Source organism: Hemitrygon akajei, chromosome 6, assembly GCF_048418815.1.
Source record: "Hemitrygon akajei chromosome 6, sHemAka1.3, whole genome shotgun sequence".
NCBI lineage: Eukaryota > Metazoa > Chordata > Chondrichthyes > Myliobatiformes > Dasyatidae > Hemitrygon > Hemitrygon akajei.
In genome coordinates this window covers 69,034,382-69,062,204 of record NC_133129.1, presented here as the reverse complement: position 1 = coordinate 69,062,204, position 27,823 = coordinate 69,034,382, and the positions used below count along the sequence as shown (strand labels likewise).

Sequence of the window (27,823 nt, the reverse complement as noted above, 5' to 3'; positions counted from 1 at the left end):
TAGTACTTGCAAGGGTCTGGACTGGAGATTGTCTCAGTTAACCCAAGGCTCTTATTAGAATTTGAATCTGCAAATCCTGACAATACAATTTCAAATATTGGGATGAGTGCTGAAATTTTGCTTAAAATCATTTAATGCTTCATTAAGTTCTGGGTGCATTAATTTTAATTTTAAATTAGACTTGTATTACAATTGTAGTGATTAACCTTTGTGCAACCATCAGGGCACTCTTACAATATTTCTTAAACTTAAGCTGCCACCACTGCCAGAAACATGCAACAGCCAGATTTTCTATTTGCTATCTATGTATCAACAGTGAGTACTAAAGCTTTGAATTGAGATGTGATGATTGATTCATATCTGACACAGTAAGTTGAGATACTCTAAATTTGGTTAATGATAAACTCATTGGCACTCTTGTCCTCTTCCGAGAAATGAGGAGCTGACTTCTTGGCAACAACGTTGTCGAGTCTCTTCCCTTGCAGGTATGGATTCAAGCTCTGGAAATTTAAGCATCATTTTAGTATTTGCCGCCTATTATTGAGATAATATTTTTGAAACTTTATAATAATATGCAAAAAGCTCTAGGTGCTCAAAATGTGGTCTTGAATATAAATGTTAATTTCAACCAAGACCACCTTAATGATGGAGGTGAAACTTGCTAGAAATGGTTTGAAGAATGTTAGCAGGCATTGTAAGCAATAAATAGCAGTTTAGTGTTTCCTATCACAGGTTTTAACTGTAATGTCAAGATGATCTCGTAAGAAACTAACACACATGTTCAAGACTCCTTCTTGCACATGGACCTCATCTCGTCTGCCTTTCTTGAAGTATCTCAAAGTATATTGTAGCACCTTCTGGCTATTGGAGCATCTTGGGTAGGTGGGAACCTATGACCTAATCAGTTTGGATGCTAAATTTGCATTACTCTGACTTTGGCAGCTCAGGGACATTCATATTATAATGATAAAGCAGGAAAATAATTGTTTTAAATCTAAACCTTCAAATAGGCTTTGTAATAGTTTGCTGCCGATTTTGCCCTTTGACAGAAATCACTCCCTCAAGATTTAATGACTGTTAAATGACTGGCATGACATCCTTGCTCTTGTATTCTAATCCTCTTGAAATAAATGCTAACACTGCATTAGGCTTCCTTGCTACTGACTCAACCTGCAAGTTAACCTTTGGGGAAACCTGCACAAGGACTCCCAAGTTTCTTTGCACCTCTTAATTTTGAATTTTCTCATCGTTTAAAAAAAAAAGTCTGCGCCTTTATTCATTCTACCAAAGTGCATGACCATACACTATATTCCATCTGTCACTTCTTTACCCATTCTCCCAATCTGTCCAAGTCCTTTTGCAGACTCCTGCTTCCTCAACACTACCTGCCCCTCCACCTGTCTTCGTATCAACCGCAAACGTGGCCACAAAGCTATCAAAAATTCCATCATCCAAATTATAGACCTATAACATGAAAAGAAGCGATCTAAACACAGACCCCTGTGGAACACCAGTAGTTACCAGCAGCCAACCAGAAAAGGTCCCTTTATCCCCACTTTTTCCTCCTGACAGTCAGCCAATCTTCTATCCATGTTAGTATCTTTCCTGCAACAGTAATACAGTGGGCTCTTGTTAATTAGCCTCATGTGCAGCGCCTTGTCAAAGGCCTTCTGAAAATCGAAATAAACAACATTCACTGACTTTCCTTTGCCTATCTTGCCTGTTATTTCCTCAAATAATTCCATCAAATTTGTCAGGCAAAATTTCCCCTTAAGGAAACCATGCTTACTTTGGCATATTTTATCCTGTGACTCCATGTAACTCATCCTTAATAATGAACTCCAACATCTCTCCAACCACTGAATACAGGCTAACTGGCCTATAATTTCCTTTCTTCTGCCTTCTTCCCTACTTAAATAATGGAGTAACATTTGCAATTTTCCAGTCCTCAGTAATCTAGTGATTCTTGAAAGATCGTAACTAATGCCACCAGAATTTCTTAAGCTACCTCATTCAGAACTCTGAGGTGTAGTCTATCTGGTCCAGGTGACTTATTTACCTTCTGACTTCTCCCCTTCCCAAGCAACTTCTCCTTAGTAATAGCAAGAAGACTCACTTTTGCCTTCAGACACTTGTATTTTTGGAATTCTGCTAGTGTATTCCAGTGAAGACTGACGCAAACTATTACCGTAAGTTCCTCCACCCTTTCCAGTGGTCGGTTATTCACTTTCTCTCTCTTACTCCTTAGATATTTGGAAAAACCTTTTGCATCCTCTTGTATTATTGGCTAGCTTCCATTCATATTTCATTTTTTCTCTCCTTATGGCTTTCTCGTTGCCCTCTGCTGGTTTTTAAACACTTCCCAGTCAGCTAAATTCCTACTAATTTTTGCAATACTGTGTGCCCTTCTCTTTTGCTTTTATACTGTCTTTGACTTCCCTTGTCAGCCACTGGTTGCCTTATCCTTCCTTTAGAATACTACTTCATCTTTGGGATGTATTTATCCTGCACTTTCTGAATTGCTCCCAGAAACTCTAGCCATTGTTTTTCTGCTGTCATCCTTGCTTGTGTCTCCTTCCAATCAACTTTGGCTAGTGCCTCCCTCATACATTGACTTTATCTTTTCCCTCTCAAACTGCAGGGTGAATTCTATCATATTCTATCACTGCTTCCTAAGGATTCCTATAGCTAAGCTCCCTAATCAAATCTGGTTCATTACACAACACCCAATCCAGAATTGCCTTTTCTTCAGTGGGCTCAACCACAAGCTGCTCTGAAAAGCCATCTTGTAGACATTCTACACATTCTCTCTCTTGGTATCCAAGATCAGCACCAATCTACCTACATACTGAAATCCCCTATTACTGTCATAATATTCCCCTTTTGCACATGCCTTTTCTATCTCCTATTGTAATTTGTTTCCCACATCCTGATTACTGCTTGGAGGCCTGAATGTAACTCCCAAACTATGTTCCCTCTAAGCTGTGAGCACGCACACACGTTTTTCAACCAGCGCACAAAGGAAATTCATGTGTGCACAAAAGGTTAGTTACCTAAAATAATGTAGTAATTAATAATTATACTTATTAAAAATAATCTTTTAGACAATGTTTCATGGAGTGACAAAGTTTCACTAAGCCAACAATGTGAAGACAACATCACAGTAGATACAAGTTCACTGTTGACTTTTAGAAATAGTCTTTGTGTTCATTTAGAAGAAAGGTTTCCTGAAGATGAGGTACAAGAATGGTCAGCTTTTGATTTCTCCGCAATTGCAGATTGTGACTTCACATTTGGCGATGAACAAGTTAATGCCTTACGTCTAAAATATCATTTTCTAGCTGAAAATACTGAAATAGTTTGACAGTTTAATGATTTCAAATTTTCTGTGCAAGAAAAATTAAATCCAAACTGATCTCAAACTTTGCTCAAATGGTGGCAATTGTACTTCAAAATGAACAGTTTTGCGACCTTGCACAGTTGATGGACATCGGGGGAACCTTTCGTGTCTAGTGCAGACTGTGTGAGGTTTTAGCCTAATGAATCAACTCAAAAACAAGCTGAGAAACCGTTTAAGTGAATGTCATTTGGATATGTTAATGAGAATCAAAAGCTATCAATTGGATGGAAGTTCTATTAGTTTAGATAGAGTTTACAAAGAATGGATAAATGCCAAAGATAGGACAGAGGAAAAATAACTGAGTGACTTAAATATGTATGTTATTTTGTTGTTGTTCTGTGCAGTTTTATGTCAAATATTTTGTAAACCTACATAAACTGTGCCATGTGTGCATTCAGTGCGCACATACTTTTGTCACAGGAAAAAGATTTGCACAAATAAGATTTTTGCATACACTGACTACTAAAAAATTAGGGGAACATTGCTCCCTTCAGGGTGTTTTTACCCCATCCCTCTGCCTTACCTGCCTGTCCTTTTGATACAATGTGTATTCTTTGATGTTAAGCTCCAAATTATGATCTTCTTTCAGCCATGGCTCAGTGATGCCCACAATGTCATACCTGCCAATCTATTTGTGCTACATCATTTATCTTATTCCATACATTGTGTGCTTTCAAATATAGCACTTTTAGTCCTATATTCATCACCCTTTTTGATTTTGCCCTCATGTTGCACATCGACTCATCCCACTGCAATTTTGCCTGATCATCTTCCTGTCTTCCTCAAAGTCTATCACTACACACTGCATCTACTTGTAAACTTCTGTATAGTGAGGCACATCTATATAACGAGGGTGCTTAAGGCCTTTGCACAGTACTGTAGTAATTTTATGTATTGCACTGTACTGCCCAAAAACCTCCAAACTTAATGATGCGAGTGATCATAAATATGATTCTGATATGTGCCTTGATTGTGGACTGAGAGTGGGAAGGGGGCAGGTTGAGGGGAGTCATGGTTGGGAAAAGGGAAAGGCAGAGGAGAGGGAGCTGGAAGTACCAGAGAGACATTCTGTAATGGCCAGTAAAGCAGTGGTTTGGAATCAATGACTGCATGGTGTCTCAGGGTTGGGTGGGTCTGCACCCATGCCATCCCGTCTTTGGCACTCTGCCACCTGCCCCACACTCCGCCTTTGCTCTACACTCCATATTGACAAATACAGTACTTTGCAAAAGTCTTAGGATTTTATATATATATATGTAGTACCTGTGGATGTATATAATATTTATTTTGAGTTATGAATTGGTCATGATTTTTATAAATACTGAAGCAGACTTGAGTGTTGACATGAGCCTAACTTTGCTTTCATTTCTAATGTTCTAAACAGAAAGGAAAGTTTAAATAAAATTTACCCTTTTTCTCCTCCTTGCTGCACTTTTCATATTTCCATACATCATGTTCTTGTTCTGTGAGGAAATTTAGACATGTTTAAACTTATTCACAGTTCAATATCTGTAACATGATAAATAATTAGTAAAATAAGGGAATTTCTTTGTTCCTTATGGTTATTGCAAGTTAGCATAGCTCAAGTTCAAGTGTATTATAAACATACATACATGGTATGATTGACATAAAATAACTTTGCAACAGCAGCACAGTACATTACAAACTAGTACGGTAGTTGCTGCAATTCTGTGTTCTCCAGCAGGTGAGCTGATGTCGTTAGTTAACTTTCCTATTTAAAATAATAGCTTGTCGCTCATAGTTGAAGTCACCTTGGCAGAATGCATTATTTTTTCAGAATCAGATTTATTATTACTGACATATAATGTGAATTTTTTTGTGGCAACTAAGTTTTTTTTTGCTCCAGACATAAAAATCTTTGAATTACAAGGATTGCAAAGAATAATGACATAATATCACTAAAGAAACTAGAAACCTAGTAATATTAAGACAGTGCACTGATGCAGAAGTTTGAACTACTGGCTTATAGCCCCAGGACCTGTGTTGGGACTGACAGCTCCCATTGTGTCCATGTAGGCAAGTGGAACATCAAGGGCTAAACCCCTGAAAAGAATTCAAGGTTCTAAACTGTGTACTATCAATGCAACTAAGCTCAATACTTGACTAAGACTAGCTTGGAAATTCATCGTAGGTATCAATAGCATAACAGGATATTTAATTATTAGCTCTATTTGTCACATATACATCAAAACGTAGTGAAAAGCATTATTTGTGTCAAATGAAATCAAATCAGCAGATTTTGTGTGGGGGGTAGCTGCAAGTTTCACCATGCGTCTGACGCCAACATAGCATGCCCACAGCTTGCTAACAGTAACCATACATCTTTGGAATGTGGGAGGAAACACACATGGTTCAACGTACAAACTCCTTACAGACAATGGTGGGAATTGAACCCCGATCGGTAATTGCTGGTGCTGTAAAGCAATTGTGTCAACTGTTACACTAGTGCGCAACCTTTATTTTCTTTGGCTTACCTTCCCCATACTTGGTTTACGACACAAAAAGTTAAAGATCCAGGTTATTTTTTAAATGTATTGAGGATTGGTACCTCCAATATCCCTTACAGGCAGAGTGTTCCAGACCCCATCATTCATTGAGTGAAATAATTTTTTTTTGGCTACTACCAACTATATAAATAAAATCTAAGCCCTGAAATAACTGACTTCTTTTCAATGTCCCCTTCATTCTAAAAGTAACAAACCTAGTCTAGATGGCCTGTTCTCATACCCGAAATACTCCAGCTTTGGCAACATCCTCAAATCTCCTCTGTACCTTGTCTAGTGCTTTGCTTCCATCGTGGGACATGGTGATGAGGACTCTATACAGCACCCTAATAGAATGTTTAATACAATTCTAACAAGACCTCCATTTTCTTGTGTTGGGTGTATTGTCCAATAGCAAATAACTTTCATTTATTCTTACATAACTTACATACTCTGCAACCTGGAGGGATTATTTGGAACATAGGAAATAGACATAGAAATAAGCTAGAATCAGGACTTTTTTTTGTATCTCAATGCCATTTATGCAAACACCATAATTTTTTGATGAGTATCTTTGAAATGTATTCAGCTGCTGAGCCTTCACAGTCATCAAGTAGTGAATTTGAAAGTTTTACTGCTCTTTGTATGAAGGAATTTATTCCCATGTCTGTCCTGAGTATTTGGTTGACCCTCTCATTTTGCAACTGTGACTGCTACATGCTAGCTAGGAGAAACATTATCCTGCTCCTACTCTGCTAAGTGCCTTTGTACATTTTGATAAAATCAACTTGCATTTTCCTAAACTCTAGAGGATCTGTGCTCAGCCTACCATCCCTGTAGAACAAACCCATCAGCCCAAAAATCAGGCGCTATATAATTGTAGTATGTATCTTGGCTTTTCTTGAAGAACATACCAATGTGCCAGGATTACATACTGTAGTTATATCCTGATCAGAAGGTCTGGGTTCCTAGTCCATTAACTCTCAGGCTCTAGCCAATATTTTCTATCACAAATCTCTTAATTCCAGTTATCATGGGCGTAATTGAGGATCTCATTGATAGGAATACACCTTTCCAACTGGTCAGGCCTACGCAGTTCAAAAAAGTAAGAACTTGAAGTAGGGGAAATCAAGTTCATATACAGTATGTTGTGATGGAGAAGCCAGTAAAGCAATAAAGATACAGTTTAGAAAAGAACAACAGGAAACCGTTGCAATTTACAGTACTTTTCTGCTGATAGGCTTAAGCATATTGTAGTTAACTTCAGATATAACTATTCCAATGCTTTCTTTAATGAATTTTATCTTCCATTTCTCTTACCATCAACCACCATAAACATGAACTTACCCAAACCTTTCTGCTCATATTACCACCATATCCACGGTCCATGTTGTCTTCTCATGGGTAATGTCTCATTTTTTAAAAATGTTTATCATTTGATTTGAAACATATCCATGGTCATCTCTTCCAGCTCAACAGTTCTCACAAATCTCATTGCTCTCCCAGTTTTGAACTTTTCTGGCTACTGATCTTGGTGATCAATGGAGATGACTGACTGAAAGCTCTGGAATTTCCTACCCCGTCCTCACCAGCTTTCCTTTCTCCACAAAGTTCACAAGAAAAACATTAATAATATACTATTTTAAAAGAAAAAACACAATTAGAACAAAGTCTGTTCCAGTGCAAAATGGTTAAAGTGGTCATATTGCTAAACTGTAGTGATCAGGGTTTCACCAGTAGGTTCAAGAACCGAATGGTTGAAGGGGAGTAGCCGTTCTTGAACCTGGCAGCGTGGGACTTTGTTTCTGTATTTCCTGAACAGCTGTAGCTACAAGAAGATGGTATGGCCCAGAAGATGAAGATCTTTGATGAGAGATGTTGTCTTCTTGAAGTAACACTTCCTCGATACTACCGTTGGTGGGGAGGGACATCCAGGAATTTAAAACTGCTGACTCTTGTCACCACAAATCCCCTCTTGTCACTCTCCTTCCCCTTCCTGGTCAACAATCAGCTCTTTAATTTTGATGACATTGAGTGAGAGGTTGTTGCTGCGACACCAGTCAACCAGGTATCCAATCTTCTCCAGAAAACTAATTGATTGCCACCTGTGATACGTCATATGAATAGTGTCATCAGCAAATTTTACTATCAGCAATGGTATTCGAGCTATGCTTAGCCATACAGCTAAGTGTATGGAGAGTAGAACAGGGCCCGAAGCACACATCTTGAAATGCAACTGTGTAAATAATCAGCAAGGATGTTACCTATCCCCACTGATTGAGGTCTGTCACTGAGGAAGTCAAGTATCTGGTTTCAGGGGGAGCTACAGAGGTCCAGTTCTTGAAGGTGAATTTGGATGGGACAATTTTATTAAATGGCGAACTGTAGAAAATGAACTGCAGCCTGACATATGATTCCCAGTTGTGAAGATGGTCCAGAGCAGAGAGAAGAACCTGAGAAATTGTATTTTCTATTGACCTGATGAGGTGAGGCTTATCTAATACTATGTGTCTATGATGCTGCTGCAAGGAAGTTTTTCATTGCACTTGAATTTGAAACAACAGTTGAACAGGCAGAGGGAAAGACCATGAGTCACAATGCCTACATAACAGTGAAGTTTAAGAAAGCTGCCAGAGGCCAGAAGAATAACAAGTGGATGGCTTTTGTTGTGTTTTCTTCAATGTTTCTTCTCCAAGATTGTTCAATGTTATTTCCAGTACACAAATGTAAGGTAGAACAAAATAATTGTTACTCTGGATCAATACAGAACCAAAACATAATAATATAAAAACACCATAATACAAATACATAAGATAGCTTATATACATAGATTGTATGTTCATAAAGTGACGCTGGGTACAGGAATGTCTGTACATAAGGTGACTGATAGGAAATGATAAAATAATGGTGTTGGGGGGGTTAGTGGGTGTAAGTGTTGATCAGCTTGTGAAAGTAATTGTCTTTGAGTCTAGTGGCCCTGGTGTGGATGCTACATAGCCTCTTCCCTGACGGGAGTGGGACAAACAGTCCAGGAGCAGGGTGGGTGGGATCCTTCATGATGTTACTGGCCTTTTCCCAGCATCTTTCTGTATATATGTCCTTGATGGCAGGTAGACTGGTGCCAGTAATACACTGGGCAGTTTTGACTATCCGTTGTAGAGTCTTCCTGTCTGTCGTGGTGTAGTTTCAAACCAAGCAGTGATGCAGCATTTAAGGATGTTCTCTACTACGCATTCGTAGAAGGGCATGAATATTGCCATGCATAGCCCAGCTCTCTTCACCCTTCTCAGAAAGCAGAGGCCTTAATGAACTTTCTTGATTGCATAGGATGTGTTCTGGGACCACAAAAGTTTATGCAAGATGTGCACTCCCCAGAGTTTGAAAATGTTCACAGTTTCCACTCTGTGCCACTGTTGTGAGTTCTGCTGAAGTGGATAACCTTCTCCGTTGACTTATTGACATTGAGGAAAAGGATAGTTGCCTGGTACTAAGCCTTGAGCTCTTCCACTTCCTCTCGTTGGTGATGAGCCCAACTACTGTCATGTCATCAGCAAACCTGAAAATGTGATTACTTGGGTGTTTAGCTGTGCAGTTGTGTGTGAGCAAAGTGTACGGTAGTGGCTCAGCACATAGCCCGGGGGGGGGGGGGGGGGGGGGGAGGTGTTCATCCATGTTGAGGATGACCTGTGTAGGGAACCTGTGTTTTCACTATATTCTATGTAATGTTGACCATAAGGTTGAATTGAAACTGTTCAACACCCAACTCAATTGAAAAACGTTTATTTTGCTCTAGGGGTCTTAATTTTCAAACAAATTTTACTTTGTAACTTAATTAATGCCTCTTCAAACAACTGGTTGAACTGTTCCTGGGTGTCAACATCTCTGAGGATCTAACCTGGACCCAACATATCGATGCAGTTACAAAGAAGGCACGACAGTGGCTATATTTCATCAGGTGTTTGAGGAGATTTGGTATGTCACAAAAACACTCACAAATTTCTACAGATGTCCCGTACAGAGCATTCTAACTGGCTGCATCACCGTCTGGTGGTGGGGTGTTAGGGGTGGCTACTGCAGATCTACAGGGAGTTGTAAACTCAGTCAGCTCCATCATGAGCATAGGTCTCTGTAATATCATCAAGGAGTGATGTCATTATTAAGAACTCCCACCACCCAGGCCATGCCTTGTTCTCACTGCTACCATCAGGAAGGTGGTACAGAAGCCTGAAGGCACGCACTCAACAACTCAGGAACAGCTTCTTCCAACTCTGCCATCTGATTTTTGAATGGTCATTGAACCCTTGAACATTATCTCACCACATTTTATTTTTATTTTTGCGCACACACACAGACAGTAATTCAGTTTTTTTCTGTTTTGTACCGCTGCTGCAAAGACAACAAATTTCATGACATATGCTGGTGATAGTAAACCTGATTCTGATTTGTTTGGGTAATTTTACAGATTAACCAATGATAAGTCAGTTGTTTTATTCCCCATGTGTTATAGATTATTAATAAGTGATTAATAATGACTTGCTAAAATACATTGCATTTCAGATACTGAGTCATTTGCTCTGCATCAGCAACATTTTCTGCCTTTTATTCTGGCTGTTGAAGGGTTTCGGCCCAAAACGCCGTTCACTTCCCTTCGATTCTGCCTGACCTGCTGAGTTCCTCCAGCATTTTGTGCATATTACTTTCCTTATGTTCTCTTTAGTTACACTCTCACTTTTAACCCAGACTCTGAAAGCTCATTATCCATCAGTTGTTCCTTTTAATTTTCTATGGATCAGCTTCCACCAGGTATTAACAATAGTACTAATCAATATTGTAGCAGATGTAGCCCATCAAATCCTCGTAATGAAAATTTCCAAGGAGAAAAATCATTACACTCATTGAGGATAAAAATAAACAATACAAATAAATCAAAATTTGATCTGTGGACTGCATCGGAAGGTTCAAAACCACAATTAATTTGTTTTAGTCAAGTACACTGACTGAATTATGTACTGCGAAAAGGTGAGTCATTGCAACGACTAGGCAGAATTTGGATTGAAATGGAAACAGAATTCTTTCCCTTACTTACCCATTTCCCTCCTGCCGGATATTTATGCTCTGAATTAAACAGGTTTTGATGGCTCTGGTATTCACTGCTGAATTTGGCTGTGTCAGGAATGTGTTCCAAGCATCCGTCAGAAGCTGAAAACAATTGTATACTTTGTTTTATCATCTTGTGAGCAGATCCCAGTTTAAGCACAGTTTATTTACATTCTATGGCCACTTTACACCTGTACACATGCTCATTAATACAAATATTTAATCAGCTAATTGTGTTGCAAGCATTGTCAAGAGGTTCAGTTGTTGTTCAGACCAAACATTACAATAGGCAAGAACTGTGATCTAAATGACTTTGACCATGGAATGATGATTAGTGCCAGCAACAGAAGACCACACCAGGTTCCACAGTTCCACTCCTGTATCTAATAAAGTGGCCACTGAATATACATGAGTCGGGGTTGAACCTTGCTGACAAGGCCAGGAATTATTTCCCATCCAAGATATCATTCAGAATGTATTGGAGAGCTGCATTGAACTGATAGTAATTCCTCCAGGGCTGAAGAGTAGGGAGCTCAGTTTTTAAACCCCAGACTGTTGGTTAAAATATAAAATTCTGGAGAAAGAGAACGTCATTTGACCTTGCAAGCCTTCTTCACCATTTAGCAAAATCAAAACTGATCTATCTCTGTCCCATTTTATTGCACTGTCCTCGTATGTCTTGATTCATCTAATATTCAGAAATTTATTTGTCTCTATTTTCAATGAACTCACTGACTGAGCATCCACTCCTTCATGGCTGAGTACTTTAAGGGTTCACCAAGTGCTCAGTTATAAACACTCTCAGTACTGAATGGCCAAACCGTATTGACTTCTCAGACTCCTGAGCTAAGGGAACTATTCTCCCTAACTGCAACTTACAAATTTCTTCATTGTGGGTTCCAGCATTAATCCATCTGGTACCCTACTAGTCATAGCCAAACAACCTCAACGACCCATCCTACTCTATACTTTCCATTTGGCAACCTACTCTCAATCCATGCCAGTAGATTATCTATCCCCACCTTCATGTGCTCCTTGAGAGATCCCATTGGAAGTCCACTGAAAATCTAAATACATCACACCCTCTGGTTTGCTCCTGCATTATCTCTAATTGATTAGCTAAGCATGATTTTTCTTTCATAAATCCATAGTAACTGGGTTCAATTCCATTTTTTAATAGTTATACTGTTATCACATCCTTCAACAGAGATCCAAGTATCTTCCCTATTACAGCTGATCATTTCTAGTTTTCTTACTTCTGCTTTCCTTAAACGTGATTTGTGTACCAGGGCACTTATATCTTTTAGAACATCAATATTTCCCATCATCTAAAACTGCACTGTTTTACTATCTTGTGCACAAGAGGTGAATGATCTCAAATTTTTCCATATATTTCATCAGCAACGTTTGCCATATTAGGTTGATTGATTGGAAACTAACTCAGTCTCTTTATGACTTATTTTAAAAATAAAGGATATTATTCAGGGCAACATTACTCAACAAATCAGTCAATTTCATTCTTGTAAATCTGAACAAACATTCAATCATGCAAATCCAGAATGAACTGCAGTAAATTATTCTTACAAACATCGCTAGGGTGAGCAGCACATAAATATGATGTTTCACTAAAGCACATTAATTTGGAATTACCATAAATGTTTGAATATTCTTTCTCTGCAGCCATAACACTAAATTCTGCATGTTTGTTTTTCTTTTGCACTGCTATATGGAATGATGTGGATGTGGATGATGTGTGTACAAAAGCTTTCCATGTATCTCAGTGCATGTGACAATAATAAACCAATTAACAATTTAGACAACACACACAAAATGCCGGTGGAACACAGCAGGCCAGGCAGCATCTATAGGGAGAAGCACTCGACGTTTCGGGCCGAGACCCTTCGTCACGACTAACTGAAAGGAAAGATAGTAAGAGAAGGGTCTCGGCCCGAAACATCGACAGTGCTTCTCCCTATAGATGCTGCCTGGCCTGCTGTGTTCCACCAGCATTTTGTGTGTGTTGCTTGAATTTCCAGCATCTGCAGATTTCCTCGTGTTTACCAATTTAGACAGTTGTGTTGGAATTAGAAGCTGCCCTGAGCAGTGTGAATTACCTTTTCGCCCCAGTGGACAGGGGTTGGGTGGATCTGGGTAGCCTTGATCTTGATTGAAATTCTTTGGAACATTATCTCCTGTGAGCTCAGCCACAATGTTGGGAATGTTGCTATAGGGACCCAGGTGCTGCAACCCTTCATGAGCGCCACCTAAAGACCACACAAGAAAGAACATCTTGATTCTATACAGCGCCTTTAGAGTCTGAGATGTCATGTTGAAAGCTAGACCCAGCTCAATGAAGTTCCCAGAGCCAATTCCACTTCCTCAAGCCCCTTCTTAGATCAGCTCAGTCTTCAAAGATCAGAGACCAAAGAAGAAAATGTGAGGAATGAGCAAAGAAACAAATTATTTTTGAAGAAACATATTAAAATTCAGAACTACTTCACAGTATGCTAATTTTTCACCATTTCATTTCAAACATTTTAATAATAACTTATTTATAGAACACTTTTCATACAGATGATGAAATTCAAAGTGCTTTACAATGGGATAAAGTGTAAACATGAAAATAAAATAAAAATGAAAATAGAAAACAAAAAGATGTTAAGTTAAAATCGGTGTTTAAAAATGTCAAGTAGGTCTACATCTCTTACAGTTTCAGGTATTGAATTCCACATTTTAGGAGCATAGTTCAAAAAAGCTGGCCTGCCCATTATCTTTCGAGGGAGATTGTTTAAATTTAAGATACGGGCAGAAGAAGACCTGAGAGTTTGAGCAGGGTTATAAAATGAAAATGATTCTGTGATGTACTCTGGTCCCAGACCACTAAGAGCTTTCTAAATAAGTAAGATAGCTTTCAGATCAATTCTAAAAGAAAATGGAAGCCAACACAGAGCAGGTAGGATAGCTGTGATATTTTCCCTCATCCTGGTGTTAGTTAAAAGCTGTGAAGTTCTGAATGAGTTGAAGTTTGCCAATAGATTGCTTTGGAAGGCCAATAAAAAAGTACACTGCAATAATCTAGTCTATTCAATATAAAGGCACAAATTAGTTTTTCAGCATCATTAAACGATAGAAATGGACGTACCTTTGCAATATTCCTTAAGTGTAGAAATGCTGCTCTGGTCACTTCTTAATGTGGGATTTAAAATTCAAATCTGAACCCAGGTCTGTTACTCCCCCTTTACAAGGGAAGCCAGGTTCCCAAGTTTATCAAGAAGTTTATCTCTTTTGGCTTTGGGACCAACCAAAAGTATTTCAGTTTTATCTTCATTTAGGTTTAGGAAATTATTGTTCATCCAATTTTTAGATTTGTATCCCTTCGCAAAAGGGTCCCCACAACAAGACAAACAATTTTCTCTCAGATATATGAATGAAGCCAGTTAAAGGCATTACACGAGAGACAAAGGCGATCTAGGAAAATGTGGTTAATTGTGTCAAGGGCAGCACTTGAATCTGGATGAATTAGAACTGAGACTCTGTTGGTATCAATGCTGAGCGCAAGGTCTCTGAGAATGTTGGTAAGGGCCGTCTCTGTGCATGGTTTGCTCTAAAACCTGACTGAAACTTTTCTATAGTATTATTCTCCTTCAGAAAAGTGTTCCTTTTGTTGAAAATGGCTTTCTCAAGAATTGTGCCCATGAAAAGAAAATTTGATATAGGCCTGTAGTTAGCTAGTATCTCACCATCAAGATTTGGCTTTTTAAGTAGGGGTTTAATAGCTGCAATTTTGAAGGCATCCAGATGACTGTTAAAAATTTTCCTAATAGAATTGAAAATTCTATTAAAAGAGTCCTTAAAAAGTGTCATAGGGACAAAGTTGCGACAGCAATTAAACGGTTTACTCTTTGTTATAATCTTTTAGAGTTCTGAATCAGATATTACTTACAAATTTCAACATTATTGCCGTTGCTTTACAAGATCAGCTATAGAGGTTATCAGCATCTGTAGCCATATTCTAATGGAGGTAATTTTATAAATAAGAATATTGCAGATTCCTCACATTTTGTGGTAAATGCTTGACAGAGGACGTTACAGGTTGGGGTGGGGTTCAACAGTCAGTTTATAGTTGAGAACTATATTCTTGAATTGGTGCTATTCTCTGTAATAATCTTGGAAAAATGGGTCTTTCTTGCAGAGAGTATAGCAGTGTTACAGGAGCCTAGCTTTTCCTTGAAAATATTACGGTGGACTTCTTAGCCCAGTTTTCTCAGCTACTCTGCATGATCTCTTGACTTTGCAGACAGAATCCAACCATGGTGATGTTTTACTAAGTGATTTCTTTATAACCCCAAGTGGGTCCACTGTGTTTAATATATTTGTCAAGTTATTGTTGAAAGAATCAACTATTTCATTTACTGAACAGTTTAGGTCACATGGGAATTGAGATAAACTAGTTAGCTCAGAGAATTTAAGTTTTGTTGCAGCATCAAGAAACCGATTTTTAACTGTAATTTCTTTTGTGGTCTTGGTTACAGGCAGTAGGGCATCGAAATGTACACAAGATTTATCAGAGATGGTGATATCAGACAGAGAGCCATTAATAGTATTTAACCCTTTTGTCATTACTAAGTCAAGTTTATTTCCAAGTCAATGGGTAGACTCAGTGACACATTGGACAAGATCCAGGCTGTCAAGTAAGTTCATAAATTCAGCTGCCATACAGTTCACGTTTGAGAGGTCATTAACGTGAATATTGAAATCACCAGTGATTACAAGCCTGTTGTAATTGCAATAATAGAAGGTGAGAATTTTGAGAATTCCGAGAGAAAGCAGGCATTGAATATAGGAGGGCAATAAATGATAAGAGAGAACAAGATCCATACTACATCTAAACATATATACCTCAAAACTTGAAAAATTGTTACAGTAGATTGCACCTAAAATGCTTTTTGAGCACTGTGGCCAGCCCACCACCTTGGCCACTAGGCCTTCAGAGGCTGAAACTGTTATAATCAAGGGAACACAGTTCAGATAACTGGCTGTATTCAATTGGGTTTAACAATTATTCAGTTAAGAATATAAAAACAAAGTCTATAGAAGTAATAAAATCATTTTAGATGGAAGTCTTATTTGAAAGGGATCTCACATTTAGAAGAATTAGCTTAAACTGAGTAGCTTGCAGTGGTGCAACAGGGGAGGCAGATAGTAAGAGTAGAAGGTTATTTCTGTTGACACCTTCAACAGGGTAGTTCAAACTGGGGATCCTTCCAGTGACAATGGTCTGAATAGGATGGGTAACATTTACAGAACTGCTGGACAGTGAGGAGGAAGGAGTTGGAGAGGGATCACACATGCCATTGATTGTAAAGAATCATCCATGTGGGTTTGTCAAGAGTGCAGTGGAATATTGCCATGTTTTCTTGCTGTGTATTCTGTTGGAGGTGCTGTTCTACGAGGCTGTGGTGGCCAATGCTATCATGTTTGCTGTTGTGTGCTGGGGCAGCAGGCTGAAGGTAGCAGACACCAACAGAATCAACAAACTCATTCGTAAGGCCAGTGACGTTGTGGGGGTAGAACTGGACTCTCTGATGGTGGTGTCTGAAAAGAGGATGCTGTCCAAGTTGCATGCCATCTTGGACAATGACTCCCATCCACTCCGTAATGTACTGGTTAGGCACAGGAGTACATTCAGCCAGAGACTCATTCCACCGAGATGCAACACTGAGCGTCATAGGAAGTCATTCCTACCTGTGGCCATCAAACTTTACAACTCCTCCCTCGGAGTGTCAGACACCCTGAGCCAATAGGCTGGTCCTAGACTTATTTCCACTGGGCATGATTAACTTATTTTTATTTAATTATTTATGGTTTTATATTGCTATATTTCTTCACTGTTCGTGGTTGGTGCGGCTGTAATGAAACCCAATTTCCCTCGGGATCAATAAAGTCTGTCTGTCTGTCTGTCTGTCTGTCTGTCTGTCTGTCTGTCACTTGGATGAGACATTAATGCGAGGTGTAAAGGATCGCAAAGGAGCACTTTGAAGAAGAGTGGTGGAGGCAGTTGGTGATTATCCCCAATGTCCTGGCCACATTTATCCTTGAATCCACATCATTAGTTAAAATTAAAAATAGATTAAATATAATTATGATGAATTCTCTACTTTGAAGGGTTGTGGGGACTGGATCATTGGGAAAGTATTTGAAGAAGAAATAGATAAAGCTTTGTAAAATCAAGGCATTGAGGACAATAAGGAACTGGGAGAGAAGGGAAAATATGTCCTGGGACAGATAATCTCTGATCATATTGAATAGTTGGGGCAGGTTGGAGGAGCTAAATGTCCTACTCCTATTTTTATGTTCTTATGACAGAAGGAGCTTGTTGTATGTCAGCCAACACTCACAGGCTCTACTGACTTGAAGGCTAGAGTGGCAAATGCGTGGGAACACCATCCCCTGCAGCTTCTCCAAATCAGTAACTATTCTAACTTTAACATTTGCCACTGTTCCTTCATTCTGCTATCCTCAGGCCAACAGCACTTCCAATGGATGGGTTGCAGTTTTACAAGAAAGCAACACACTGATGCCTTTTCAAGGTACTTAGGTTGGTCAATAAACGCTGGCCTTGCCAACAGAACTCACTTCCTGCAAATTCACAAAAGCAATTGGATGCCAGGTTTCTATGTTTCAATGACTATAATGTATGATAATGGGCAAAAAGCATGTTGCCACATCCCATGGATGTGAATGGCTCCATATAATTGCAAGTCACGTATTGAAGAATGGATTATACTGAAAAATCTCAAGTTTATTTTGGTGGGGAGAGTGAGTTCACATTTTGACAGTGTAATGGATGATGTTGTTGGGTATGTGGATTTTCAGTTTTGAAGGCTATTACTGAAGATATACTGCCATATCTCATGCAATAGTTATTCTCAGGCAAAAGAACACAGGGGCATATACACCAAGGTGATGAGGGAAGCCAGCTACTTATTCAGGGTAATGAAAAATCTGAAGATATTAGACAATCATTTTAAAGCCTTAAGTGCAAGAACTGATTCAGGTGATAATGGTTATGTAATTCTGAATCCTAATTGACTGTTTACATAAACAGAACAAGCAAGTATTATTCAGATGCAAAACAGACTTACCTATGAAACCACCAACTAAATCACTTAGGTTTAAAATTAGAATTGAGGCCCAGGAATGATATGAGAAGATTTTATACTGCTCAGTTCTTTTCTACTCTGATTATTTTTATTTAGCAATACAGCACACTATTGCCTTTTCTGGCCCCTTGAGCCAGGCGGTCCCAGCGACCTGTGACAATCCCGCTAACAGGACAGTTTACATTGACCGATTAACCCTCCAACTGGTACAACTTTGGAATGTGGGAGCAAACTGGAGCACCTGGAGAAAACTCACACATTCCATGAGAAGAACGTACAAACTCCTTAGTGAATGGCGTGGAATTGAACTCGGGAATGCCCTGAGCTGTAATAGATGTGTGCTAACTGCTACGCTACTGTGGCTGCCCAGTTAGGGCTGTATTCTCTTGTGAGGTAGCATACCCATTATAATTTTATTATGTAGCAGATAAAATGGGTAGATTTTTAGTGGTGGTAGTGCCCTCATCAATTTGAGTCACAAGCTGGATAACAAGATGCATTTCTGTAATCTTCCAGGAAAAATTCCTGCTTCCAACTTTGAAACAGGTCTAAATTGTCTCATAATAAAAGTGTCAAGAACTTGTGATTTCCAGAGGGATGTACAATCCTTTCCCATCACAGAAATAAATTTCATATCTGATGAACAGCAAGCCCAGAGAACAGCACAGAAATTTTGCTCAGTGGTGGGGAGGGCTTTTCCAGTGATAGACTGGGCTGTATCCACTGCTTTGTGTAGTTTTCCTCTGTTCCTGGCCACTGGCATTTCCAAACCAAGCCATGGTGCAACTAATTAAGATACTCTCCAATGTGCATCTGTAGAAGTTTGTCAAGGTTTCAGGTGTAATGACAAATCCACACAAACCTCTAAGCAAGTAGATGCGCTGTCATGCCTTCTTTGTGATGGCATGCATATCCCAGTGCCAGGACACTTCCACTGATATGATAACACCACGGATGTCCCAGTGCCAGGACACTTCCACTGATATGATAACACCAGGAATGTCCCAGTGCCAGGACGCTTCCACTGATATGATAACACCACGGATGTCCCAGTGCCAGGACGCTTCCACTGATATGATAACACCAGGGATGTCCCAGTGCCAGGACGCTTCCACTGATATGATAACACCAGGGATGTCCCAGTGCCAGGCCACTTCCACTGATACGACAACACTAGGGATGTCCCGGGGACCAGATGGGCTATTACAAGGTTAATACGGGAAGTAAGGGAACATCACTGGGACATTGACAATGATCTTTGCATCCTTACTGGACGCAGGAGTAGTACCAGATGATTGGAGGATAGCAAATGTTGTTCCTTGCTCAAGAAAGCTAATAGGGATAATCTGGGAATTATAGAGAATTGAGTCTTACATTAGTGGTGGGCAACCTAATGGAGAGGATTCTTAGAGAAAGGAATTATGAGATTTGGAGAAGCATAGTCTTATTAAGATATGTCCTAATATTTATTAGGGATAATTAGCATGGCTTTGTGAGATGCACGTTGAATTGAACTGACTATTACTTACATCCTTCACATACATGAGGAGTAAAAATCTTTATGTTACGTCTCTGTCTAAATGTGCAATTTATAGTAATTTATAATAAATAGTATGTACAACAGGACAGTCAATATAACATAGAAATACAGTTGTGTCAGCTTGAATTAAGCAGTCTAATTGCCTGGTGGAAGAAGCTGTCCCAGAGCCTGTTGGTCCTGGCTTTTATGCTGCGGTACCATTTCCTGGATGGCAGCAGCTGGAACAGTTTGTGATTGGAGTGACTCGGGTCCCCAATGATCCTTTGGGCCATTTTTACACACCTGTTATTGTAAATATCCTAAATAGTGGGAAGTTCACATCCACAGATGCGCTGGGCTGTCTGCAGCACTCTCTGCAGAGTCCTGCGATTGAGGGAAATACAGTTCCCATACCAGGCAGTGATGCAGCCAGTCAGGATGCTCTCAATTGTGCCCCTGTAGAGTGTTCTTAGGATTTGGGGGCCCATACCAAACTTCCTCAACCGTCTGAGGTAAAAGAGGCACTGCTGTGCCTTTTTCACCACACAGCTGGTATGTACAGACCTTGTGAGATTCTCGGTGATGTGTACGCCCTGGAACTTAAAGCTGTTCACCCTCTCAACCCCAGATCTTTTGATGTCAATAGGGGTTAGCCTGTCTCCATTGCTCCTGCAGTCCACAATAGGATTTTGTTTTTGCAACATTGATTGAGAGGTTGTTTTCTTGACACCACTGTATCAAGTTGATGACTTCTTCTCTGTAAGCTGCCTAATTATTATTTGAGATTATGCCAGTGTAGTGTTGTCAGCAAATTTAATTAGCAGATTGGAGCTGTGGGTGGCGACACAGTCGTGGGTATACAGAGGGTAAAGGAGGAGGCTTAGGACATAGCCCTGAGGGGTACCTGTGTTGAGGGTCAGAGGGCAAGAGGTGAGGTTATCACGTGTTGGTGATCTGACAGGAAGTCCAGGATCCAGTTACACAAGGTAGGGTGAGGGCCGAGGTCTCGAGCTTCTTTTCCAGCCTGGAGGCAATTATGGTGTTGAATGCTGAACTGTAGTTCAAGAACAGCATTCTCACATAAGGATCCTTCTCCAGATGTGTAAGGACGGTGTGTAGAGCTGTGGCTATTGCGTCGTCTGTCGATTGGTTGTGTTGGTAGGTGTATTGTAGTGGGTCCAGTGTGGGTGGTAGCATGCTGCAGATGTAGTCCCTGACCAGCCTCAAAGCATTTGCTCATTATTGAGGTGAGTGTGATAGGATGCCAGTCGTTAAGACATGTTACCCTGGTCTTTTTAGGTACAGGAAAAATGGTGGATGTTTTGAAGCAGGATGACCCTCTACACTGGGAGAGGGAGAGATTAAAATGTCCATAAACACACCTGGCATCCGGTCCCGCAGCCTTGTGAGTGTCCACTCGTTGGAAACAACTGCGTACTTCAGCCTCAGAGATGGCCAAGCTGCAGGTCTCCTCAGGGGCTCAGTGTTGGCAACTTTGAGTCAGGGAGAGAGGCAGCGATGTTAGAAACTCCATGTGCTTAGCTTTTAAGTCTGCCTCACAAGGTTGATTGGCTCTTTTTGAGAAAGTAGAGCAGTAGATGTGGATTCTGAGGTGTCTGACAAGGTTTCCCATGGAGCACTCATCTAGAAAGTCATGAGGCGTGGGATTCATGGAAACTTGGCAGAGTGGATTCGGAACTGGCTAGCCCACAGAAGGCAGATGTAGGGAGCAGATGGAGAATATTCTGTCTGGAGGCTGGTGACTATTAGTGTTCTGCAGGGATCTATGCTGGGACCCCTGCACTTTGTGATTTTTATAAATGGATGAGGAAGTGGAAGGGAGGGTTGGTAAGTTTGAAGACAACAAGGTTAGTGTCTATAATTCTTGAAAGTGGCATCACAGGTAGATAGGCTTATAAAGAGAGGTTTTGGCATATTGGACTTCATAATTCAGGGCTCTGAGTACAAGAGATGGGATATTATGGTATTGCTGAGGCCAAATTTAGAGTACTTTATCTTCTGGAGCATAGGAGAACAAGGGAAGGTATGCAAAATTATGAGGGATATAGATAAAGTGAATGAACGCAGGTTTCTCCCCCTCAGGGTTGGTGAGACGAGAACTAGAGGCAATACGCTTAGGGTGAAAGGTGAAATATTTAAATAGGAAGCTGAGGAGGAGCTTCATCTCTCAGAGGGTGCACGCGTGTGGAACGAGCTGCTGATGGAAGTTCATTTGGAACATTTACAAGAAGTTTGAATGAGAAAGGTATGGAGGGCTACGGTCTGGGTTCAAGTAGATGGGACTCAGCAGAAAACCTGGATTGCGCACACTAGATTGGGCAAAGCGCCTGTTTCTGTGCTGTAGAACTTCAGGACTCTATGACTATGGTGGTGTGGATAGTGGATATTTTCTCAGGGCAGCAATGGTTAATACCAGAGATTGATAATGGAATAGGTTAAAAGGTTGGTGCAACATCGTGGGTTGAAGGACCCGCACTGTGCTGTACTGATCTATGTATTCATCCCATACCTCTCTTTAGGATTGCGTCTACTCCAATAACATTACCCCTCATTATCCTTTTGAGTGGATTTAGCAATATTGCTTGGGGGATAAATGTTGGCTAAGTCACCGGGGGTAAACCCTTCAAAATATTGCCAGGAGGTAGAGCATTATAAAACATTGTGTAGGCACAGCTGAAGTGTTGTGTAGAGAAAAGATGTGATTGCAATGGGGCTTTTCAGTTCTGATCAAAGCTGGGATTGTTCTTGGAGTGCAGGAAGCAAGGGAACCCCAATAGAGGTATACAGAACCATGTTAGGAAGCTTTCTACCATAGTATCTCCTGAAAACCAGAAGAGAATAGGTTTAGGGTAAGGGATAGGTGGTTCAGAAGGAACCTGAAGGATGTTTTTCCTCCCAGAGGATGGTAGGATCCTAGAACACACAGTCCAGCAAGAAGGCAGAGGCAGACGCACACAACATTCAGGAAATATCTGTGTGTTGCCAAGGCACAGAAAGCTACAGACCTGGTAAATGGGATAGTTTGGTACTGGATGGTCAGCACAGATATGCTGGGCTGAAGGGCCCATTTTTGTGCCGTTTGACTGGATGATTCTTTAAGATGATTTACACCCACCTAATCTGCAATCTTGTTTTAATATCCGATCTCAGAGGCAACACACAATGAGGCAGAAATACCTTCAGGCCTGTATAAAATGGCAGCCTGGATTTTGTGCTTTCAGAATTTGATGTCATGACATCCTATCAAAAGGCAAGTGCCACACACCAAGCCATGATAGGTACTGAAATTGTGTCTGTGTCCTTTTTGAAAAAAATGCATCCACATAATCAGCCTGCATTAGGACAAGTGTATAGGTTACATCCTAAAACAATTCAGCTTTAATGGTCTGAGGAGCTCACTAATGCAGAAACAAACCGATTTCACTATGTGTATTTACATTCGGGAAAGAAATGCATTTTGTGGCTTAACCAGTACCGTTGGACAAATCACAGGCTGTGATGAGTCAGTACACTGCCCTTCAAGACAGCAGAGGCAGAGACTTACACAACATTCGCAAATTTCTACAGATATATGGTGGAGAGCATTCTGACCAACTGCATCACTGTCTGGTATGGGGCTGGGGGATGCTACTGCAGGGAGTTGTAACTCTGTCAGTTCCATCATGGGCATCAGCCACCCCATCATCCAGCACATCTTCAAGGAATGATGCCTCAAAAAGGCAGAATCTATCATGAAGGACCCCCATCACCCAGGTCCTGCAGTATTCTCATTGCCACCATCAGGGAGGTGGTACAGGAGCCTAAAGGCACACACTCAGCTATTCAGGAACAGCTTCTTCCCCACCCTCTCCCCACCATCTGGTTTCTGAATGGACATTGAACCCATGAACACTACCGCACTAATTTAAAAAAAAAATTTTGCACTATTTATTTAACTATTTAGTGTTTATATGGATATGTTGTAATTCATGTTCTTTTCTATTATTATGTATTGCATTGTACTGCTGCCACAAAGACAAAAAATTTCATAACATGTGCCGGTGATATTAAATCTGATGCTGAACATTTAAGAAATATCTCAATGTTATCAAGGCACAGAAGGTTACAAGAGTGAAATATGACACTTGATTGAGTGGTTTTACAACAACACTTCTGGTCAGTAAAACTGAAGAGCTGATTGTTGACTTCAGGAAAGGAGGGGAGAGGATGAACACGGGCAAGGCGATGGAGAGAGTTAGCAGCATCAGCATTTTTAGGATGGTCTACATCACAAGTGGTTGGGAAGTATTGAGCCTCGTGAGATCATTGATCTCCAGAGGTTGATGGAGGAGTTTGAAAAGTACTGCTCCATATGGATTGTAAAGACAACCTCACTGTCAATAGTGGCTAATGTGCTGCACAGTGATGCAAACTGTGGCAAATTATTTCTGTCTGTTTACTAGTTGTCAGCATTTAACTAACCACGTAACCAATCCAGAATATCAATAAGACCACCGAGGGGCCTCCTTTTCTGCCAGAAATTGGTATGATTGTAAAAAATTCTTTGAGGTACAGTCAAGTATGTCAGCTTATAAGCTATTTATCAAAAGATGAATAGAGATAAGGGGTAGGGACCAGGGCCAGGACTCTATAGAATATTAATTGTGTGGTGTCACTATGGCGCACTTGGATCAGTATTTCGACTGCATTAGGAATGCAAGATATGGCATCCTTTTCAGCTTTAAACTAATTTAATTTCTTCTGATTTCCATATTAAAAAGTCTAATACGTTACCTAATGGTGGATTCACAATAATCTCTAGGATTGACTTTATAGATCCAAATAAATGAAATATTCCTTCCATCCAGGCACAGAATATGCCAGGACCCTTTACCTTCAATACTCTGTGGCCCAACCAGGTTTGTCGCTTGGTGAGCCGGGTACTCGACTCGAGGCCGAGCAATGCCTAACTGTTCCATGACTCCGTGCAGCAACCGCTGGATGTCTGCATCAGTGACCTGGTCTGCGTCCTGGGAGCTGTGACCCGAAGCCACAGCCAAGCCAACCAGAGTCAGCAAAACCGCCTTGAACATGATAGCTGACAACCCTGAACAGGGAAAGACAAATGCAGTCAGTGGGAGAATTGTTATACTTACGGCATGCATCCGAAACAAAAACCAAATGGAGCGAAACAGAAACAGCACTGTGAATAAAATATGGAACAGAACACCGAATCGGCAGTCGAAGTATAAAACATTAGCACATTAATTATTACTGAAGACCAGTAATGGTAAAATGCATTGCATTTTTGTCTTCAAAATCATTTACTTGAAGCAGGTGCTACATTTTTTTTAGAACAGCCATTCTTCACGTACTGTATGATGTAAATATGCTGAGTTACCTGTTTGCGCTGCTCTCTGAGACAAGAATTACCTTTGAGTCGCTGAGCGTCTGGCAAATGTGTCCTTCCAGAGACAGATGGTGATGTTATTTTTGCTGTTTGTGCTCTCTCCTTTTATCTGCCGTGAATAACTTAATTTCTGTTGCCAAGGCAACAGGGCAATGACATCACCCACCTTAGAGGACCAGATGCTGCAGTGGATTTCGGGCTGTTCACACCAATGACAGATGAAGTAAAGGATGTGTGCAGCGTTGCTGAAAGACTGTTACAATAAATTTCGCAAAGGGATAATTTGCCTTTTCATTATCTGAGCAACATTCAGTCAATGCTGCTCAATCCCAGGTCATCACCGAGCGGCATAAGTAATGTCTGAGAGGTAATTAACCCTTTGCAGCCGCTGTAGGAAAACCCGATTACAAAATGGCAGCCTGGATCATTGTATTCGTGACTGTAAAACTCATGTATTTTAATATTCATTTTCATGGAAATCGGCTGGATCTAGAGAGGCTCCTATTTTTTTAAAAACACAATATTCAGAACATGGAAGATATGGGAAATAGTGCTGAGCTCCAGAACAGGCTAAAATGACAACGTGAGGTGTTTTGTTTTATACATGTCTCTGGCTGAGTAGAAACAGACTCAATGATTGCTCGCCAACCTCTGAGCTTTCGGTATGTTAATTTTCAATGAGAAGCACAGGATCTTTTCATTGCCCAAATGGATGATTCATGACCGACACCCTTTTCCATCTTACAATATTTTGTAACGAATAAACACGAGACTAACAAGCACCTGGAAATTTTTCTCCCAAGTGTTGCTTGAAGATGGATCTTCAGTTTCTGTAGGTTCTGGGTCGGATGCTTGTTAACAGCTGTAACCCATTGATACAGCTTTTCCATTTATTACTGTTCAATTGTCTGGTTCTGTATTCAACAGCCTTTAATGTACAGCCATCTGGGGACATGGAGCCACAGATCAGGAACATTCCAGTGGCATATAATATATTCCAGTTAAGTGAAATATGGTGTTTGTGTCAATTTTCTTATTTTATTTACATATTTGGCAGTTTAAAAACATGTTTAAGTTCACAAAGGACATCAAGTCTGTTTGGACACCTGGCATATGATTGTGCCATCAAAGAGTGTATTACATGTAGTCCAAAATCCTAACATTGTCTTGGTTGGCATGGATATTTCTCTGTGGCATTTCTTCCTGTAGGAGAGGAATCTTCCTAGGGAGAACTCATCATCTTGCAATTAGTGACTAGTTTAGCTTAATCAATCAGAGGGTTGCAGCAACACTTGGGAATTAAGCAGACCTTTTAGCAGTGGAGAAGAATCTTGGAAATGTAGTAATAATACGGTTACCTTATTACCTTTTGCAGGGGAAGGGGCAGTTCACAGTAATATTACTGAACATTTACTTTCAACACTTTGGAAGTGTTTCCAAATCCAGATGAAGATTGAAGGGCTACAATTTGTAGAGGCTAGGATGAACAGCAGAGATGCATTTAAATAATTGTGAAGGAGAAAGGAATGAGTCATCACCATCAGGTTAAAAGATTTGTAGGAGGAGGCTCATATGGAGATCAGTTGCTGCAGATGCTTATTTCTGTAGTACAGATTTGTACAATCTAGAATTTCACCAACATTGTCAGGGGTTTAGACCCCAATCAACTAAGATAGTAGAACAACTTAAAGATCAGCAATGTATGTTAAAATGAAAGCATAAGGCTACAATACAAAGGTGAGGGAAAATGATGCAATTAGCACAATGGTCTTCTTAATGGTTGGGACCGGATGGACTGAATCCACACAAGTTATTGTGAATTTGAACTTTGCCACAATTAATTTCTTCTGAAGATTATACAATCAAGTCCCATTCAGGATACCAAAGCATTAGATCTGGGCAGACGTCAAATCTATAACCTTCGACATATGAAATAAAGGTGGCAGACACATTGGAACTTTCATTATCTGTGAATTCATTTGCCATGTCTTGGAAAGGTATTATTAAGCTTACATCACCATTCACCATTACAGTCACCAGATACTGAAATGCTCTACCCAAAAGCACATTGAGAGTACTTTCCCATGGTTCATAGCAATTTAAGGTGGGGACTCACCACCATTATCTCAAGGTAATTGACATTAACTGTAGGTGCTCCCAATGATGCCAATGCATAAATTAATCAATAAGCGTCTATGACCTGCTGAACCCATGGCAAGGCATGGTACTGTTTTTCAAACCTGATGTCAAATTATCTCCTTTCTAAATAGGCAAAGAAGATCCCACAAGACTGTTAAAAAGAACATGGCTCTTCAGTAAAGAAGTCATATAAATACACATTTGTCCTTTCCAAAACATCAAAGTTTGTACAATTATATTTTTTCTCCCAATATACAATAATATTTATACCAATAATTGGCTTCTTTCCATCTCTGAATCTTAGTATTTAAACAAGGCTACTTTTTAAAAAAAATGTCATTTCTTCAAACCATTAGCAAAGGTCACAAATGATGGGTAAATAAAAGGATAGGTGTGATCAATGGATGCAGCAAAAAGTTTGCTTTGTACAGCTAAAGAAAAGTAATGATGTGGTTATGGACATGACAATCTTACTGGGAAAACAACACTTTACACTTATACAGGGTAGCAGCACTAATTTAAAAACTGATGGGTACAGATGAAAAACAAATTAAATTCAGTGCATGAATTTAACATTGTACATGCTGCTGG

At 40.0% G+C, this 27,823-nt stretch overlaps 1 protein-coding gene across 2 annotated transcripts; it reads right to left on the bottom strand.

Moving 5' to 3' along the window:
• Window positions 1-147: 147 nt before the first annotated feature.
• On the bottom strand, window positions 148-25,268 carry LOC140729145 (neuroendocrine protein 7B2-like). Of its 2 annotated transcripts, none has more exons than XM_073048592.1 (6): window positions 25,117-25,268; window positions 24,578-24,790; window positions 13,116-13,265; window positions 10,991-11,103; window positions 4,810-4,863; window positions 148-500 (listed from the first exon to the last, which is right to left on the bottom strand). In XM_073048592.1, the coding sequence occupies exons 2-6, from the start codon at window positions 24,774-24,776 to the stop codon at window positions 384-386; spliced, it is 633 nt and encodes a 210-aa protein (XP_072904693.1). In that variant the 5' UTR covers window positions 24,777-24,790; window positions 25,117-25,268; the 3' UTR covers window positions 148-383. The 2 variants fall into 2 exon arrangements, with proteins under 2 accessions (XP_072904693.1, XP_072904694.1); XM_073048593.1 differs by having other exon boundaries at window positions 25,085-25,232.
• Window positions 25,269-27,823: the final 2,555 nt, after the last annotated feature.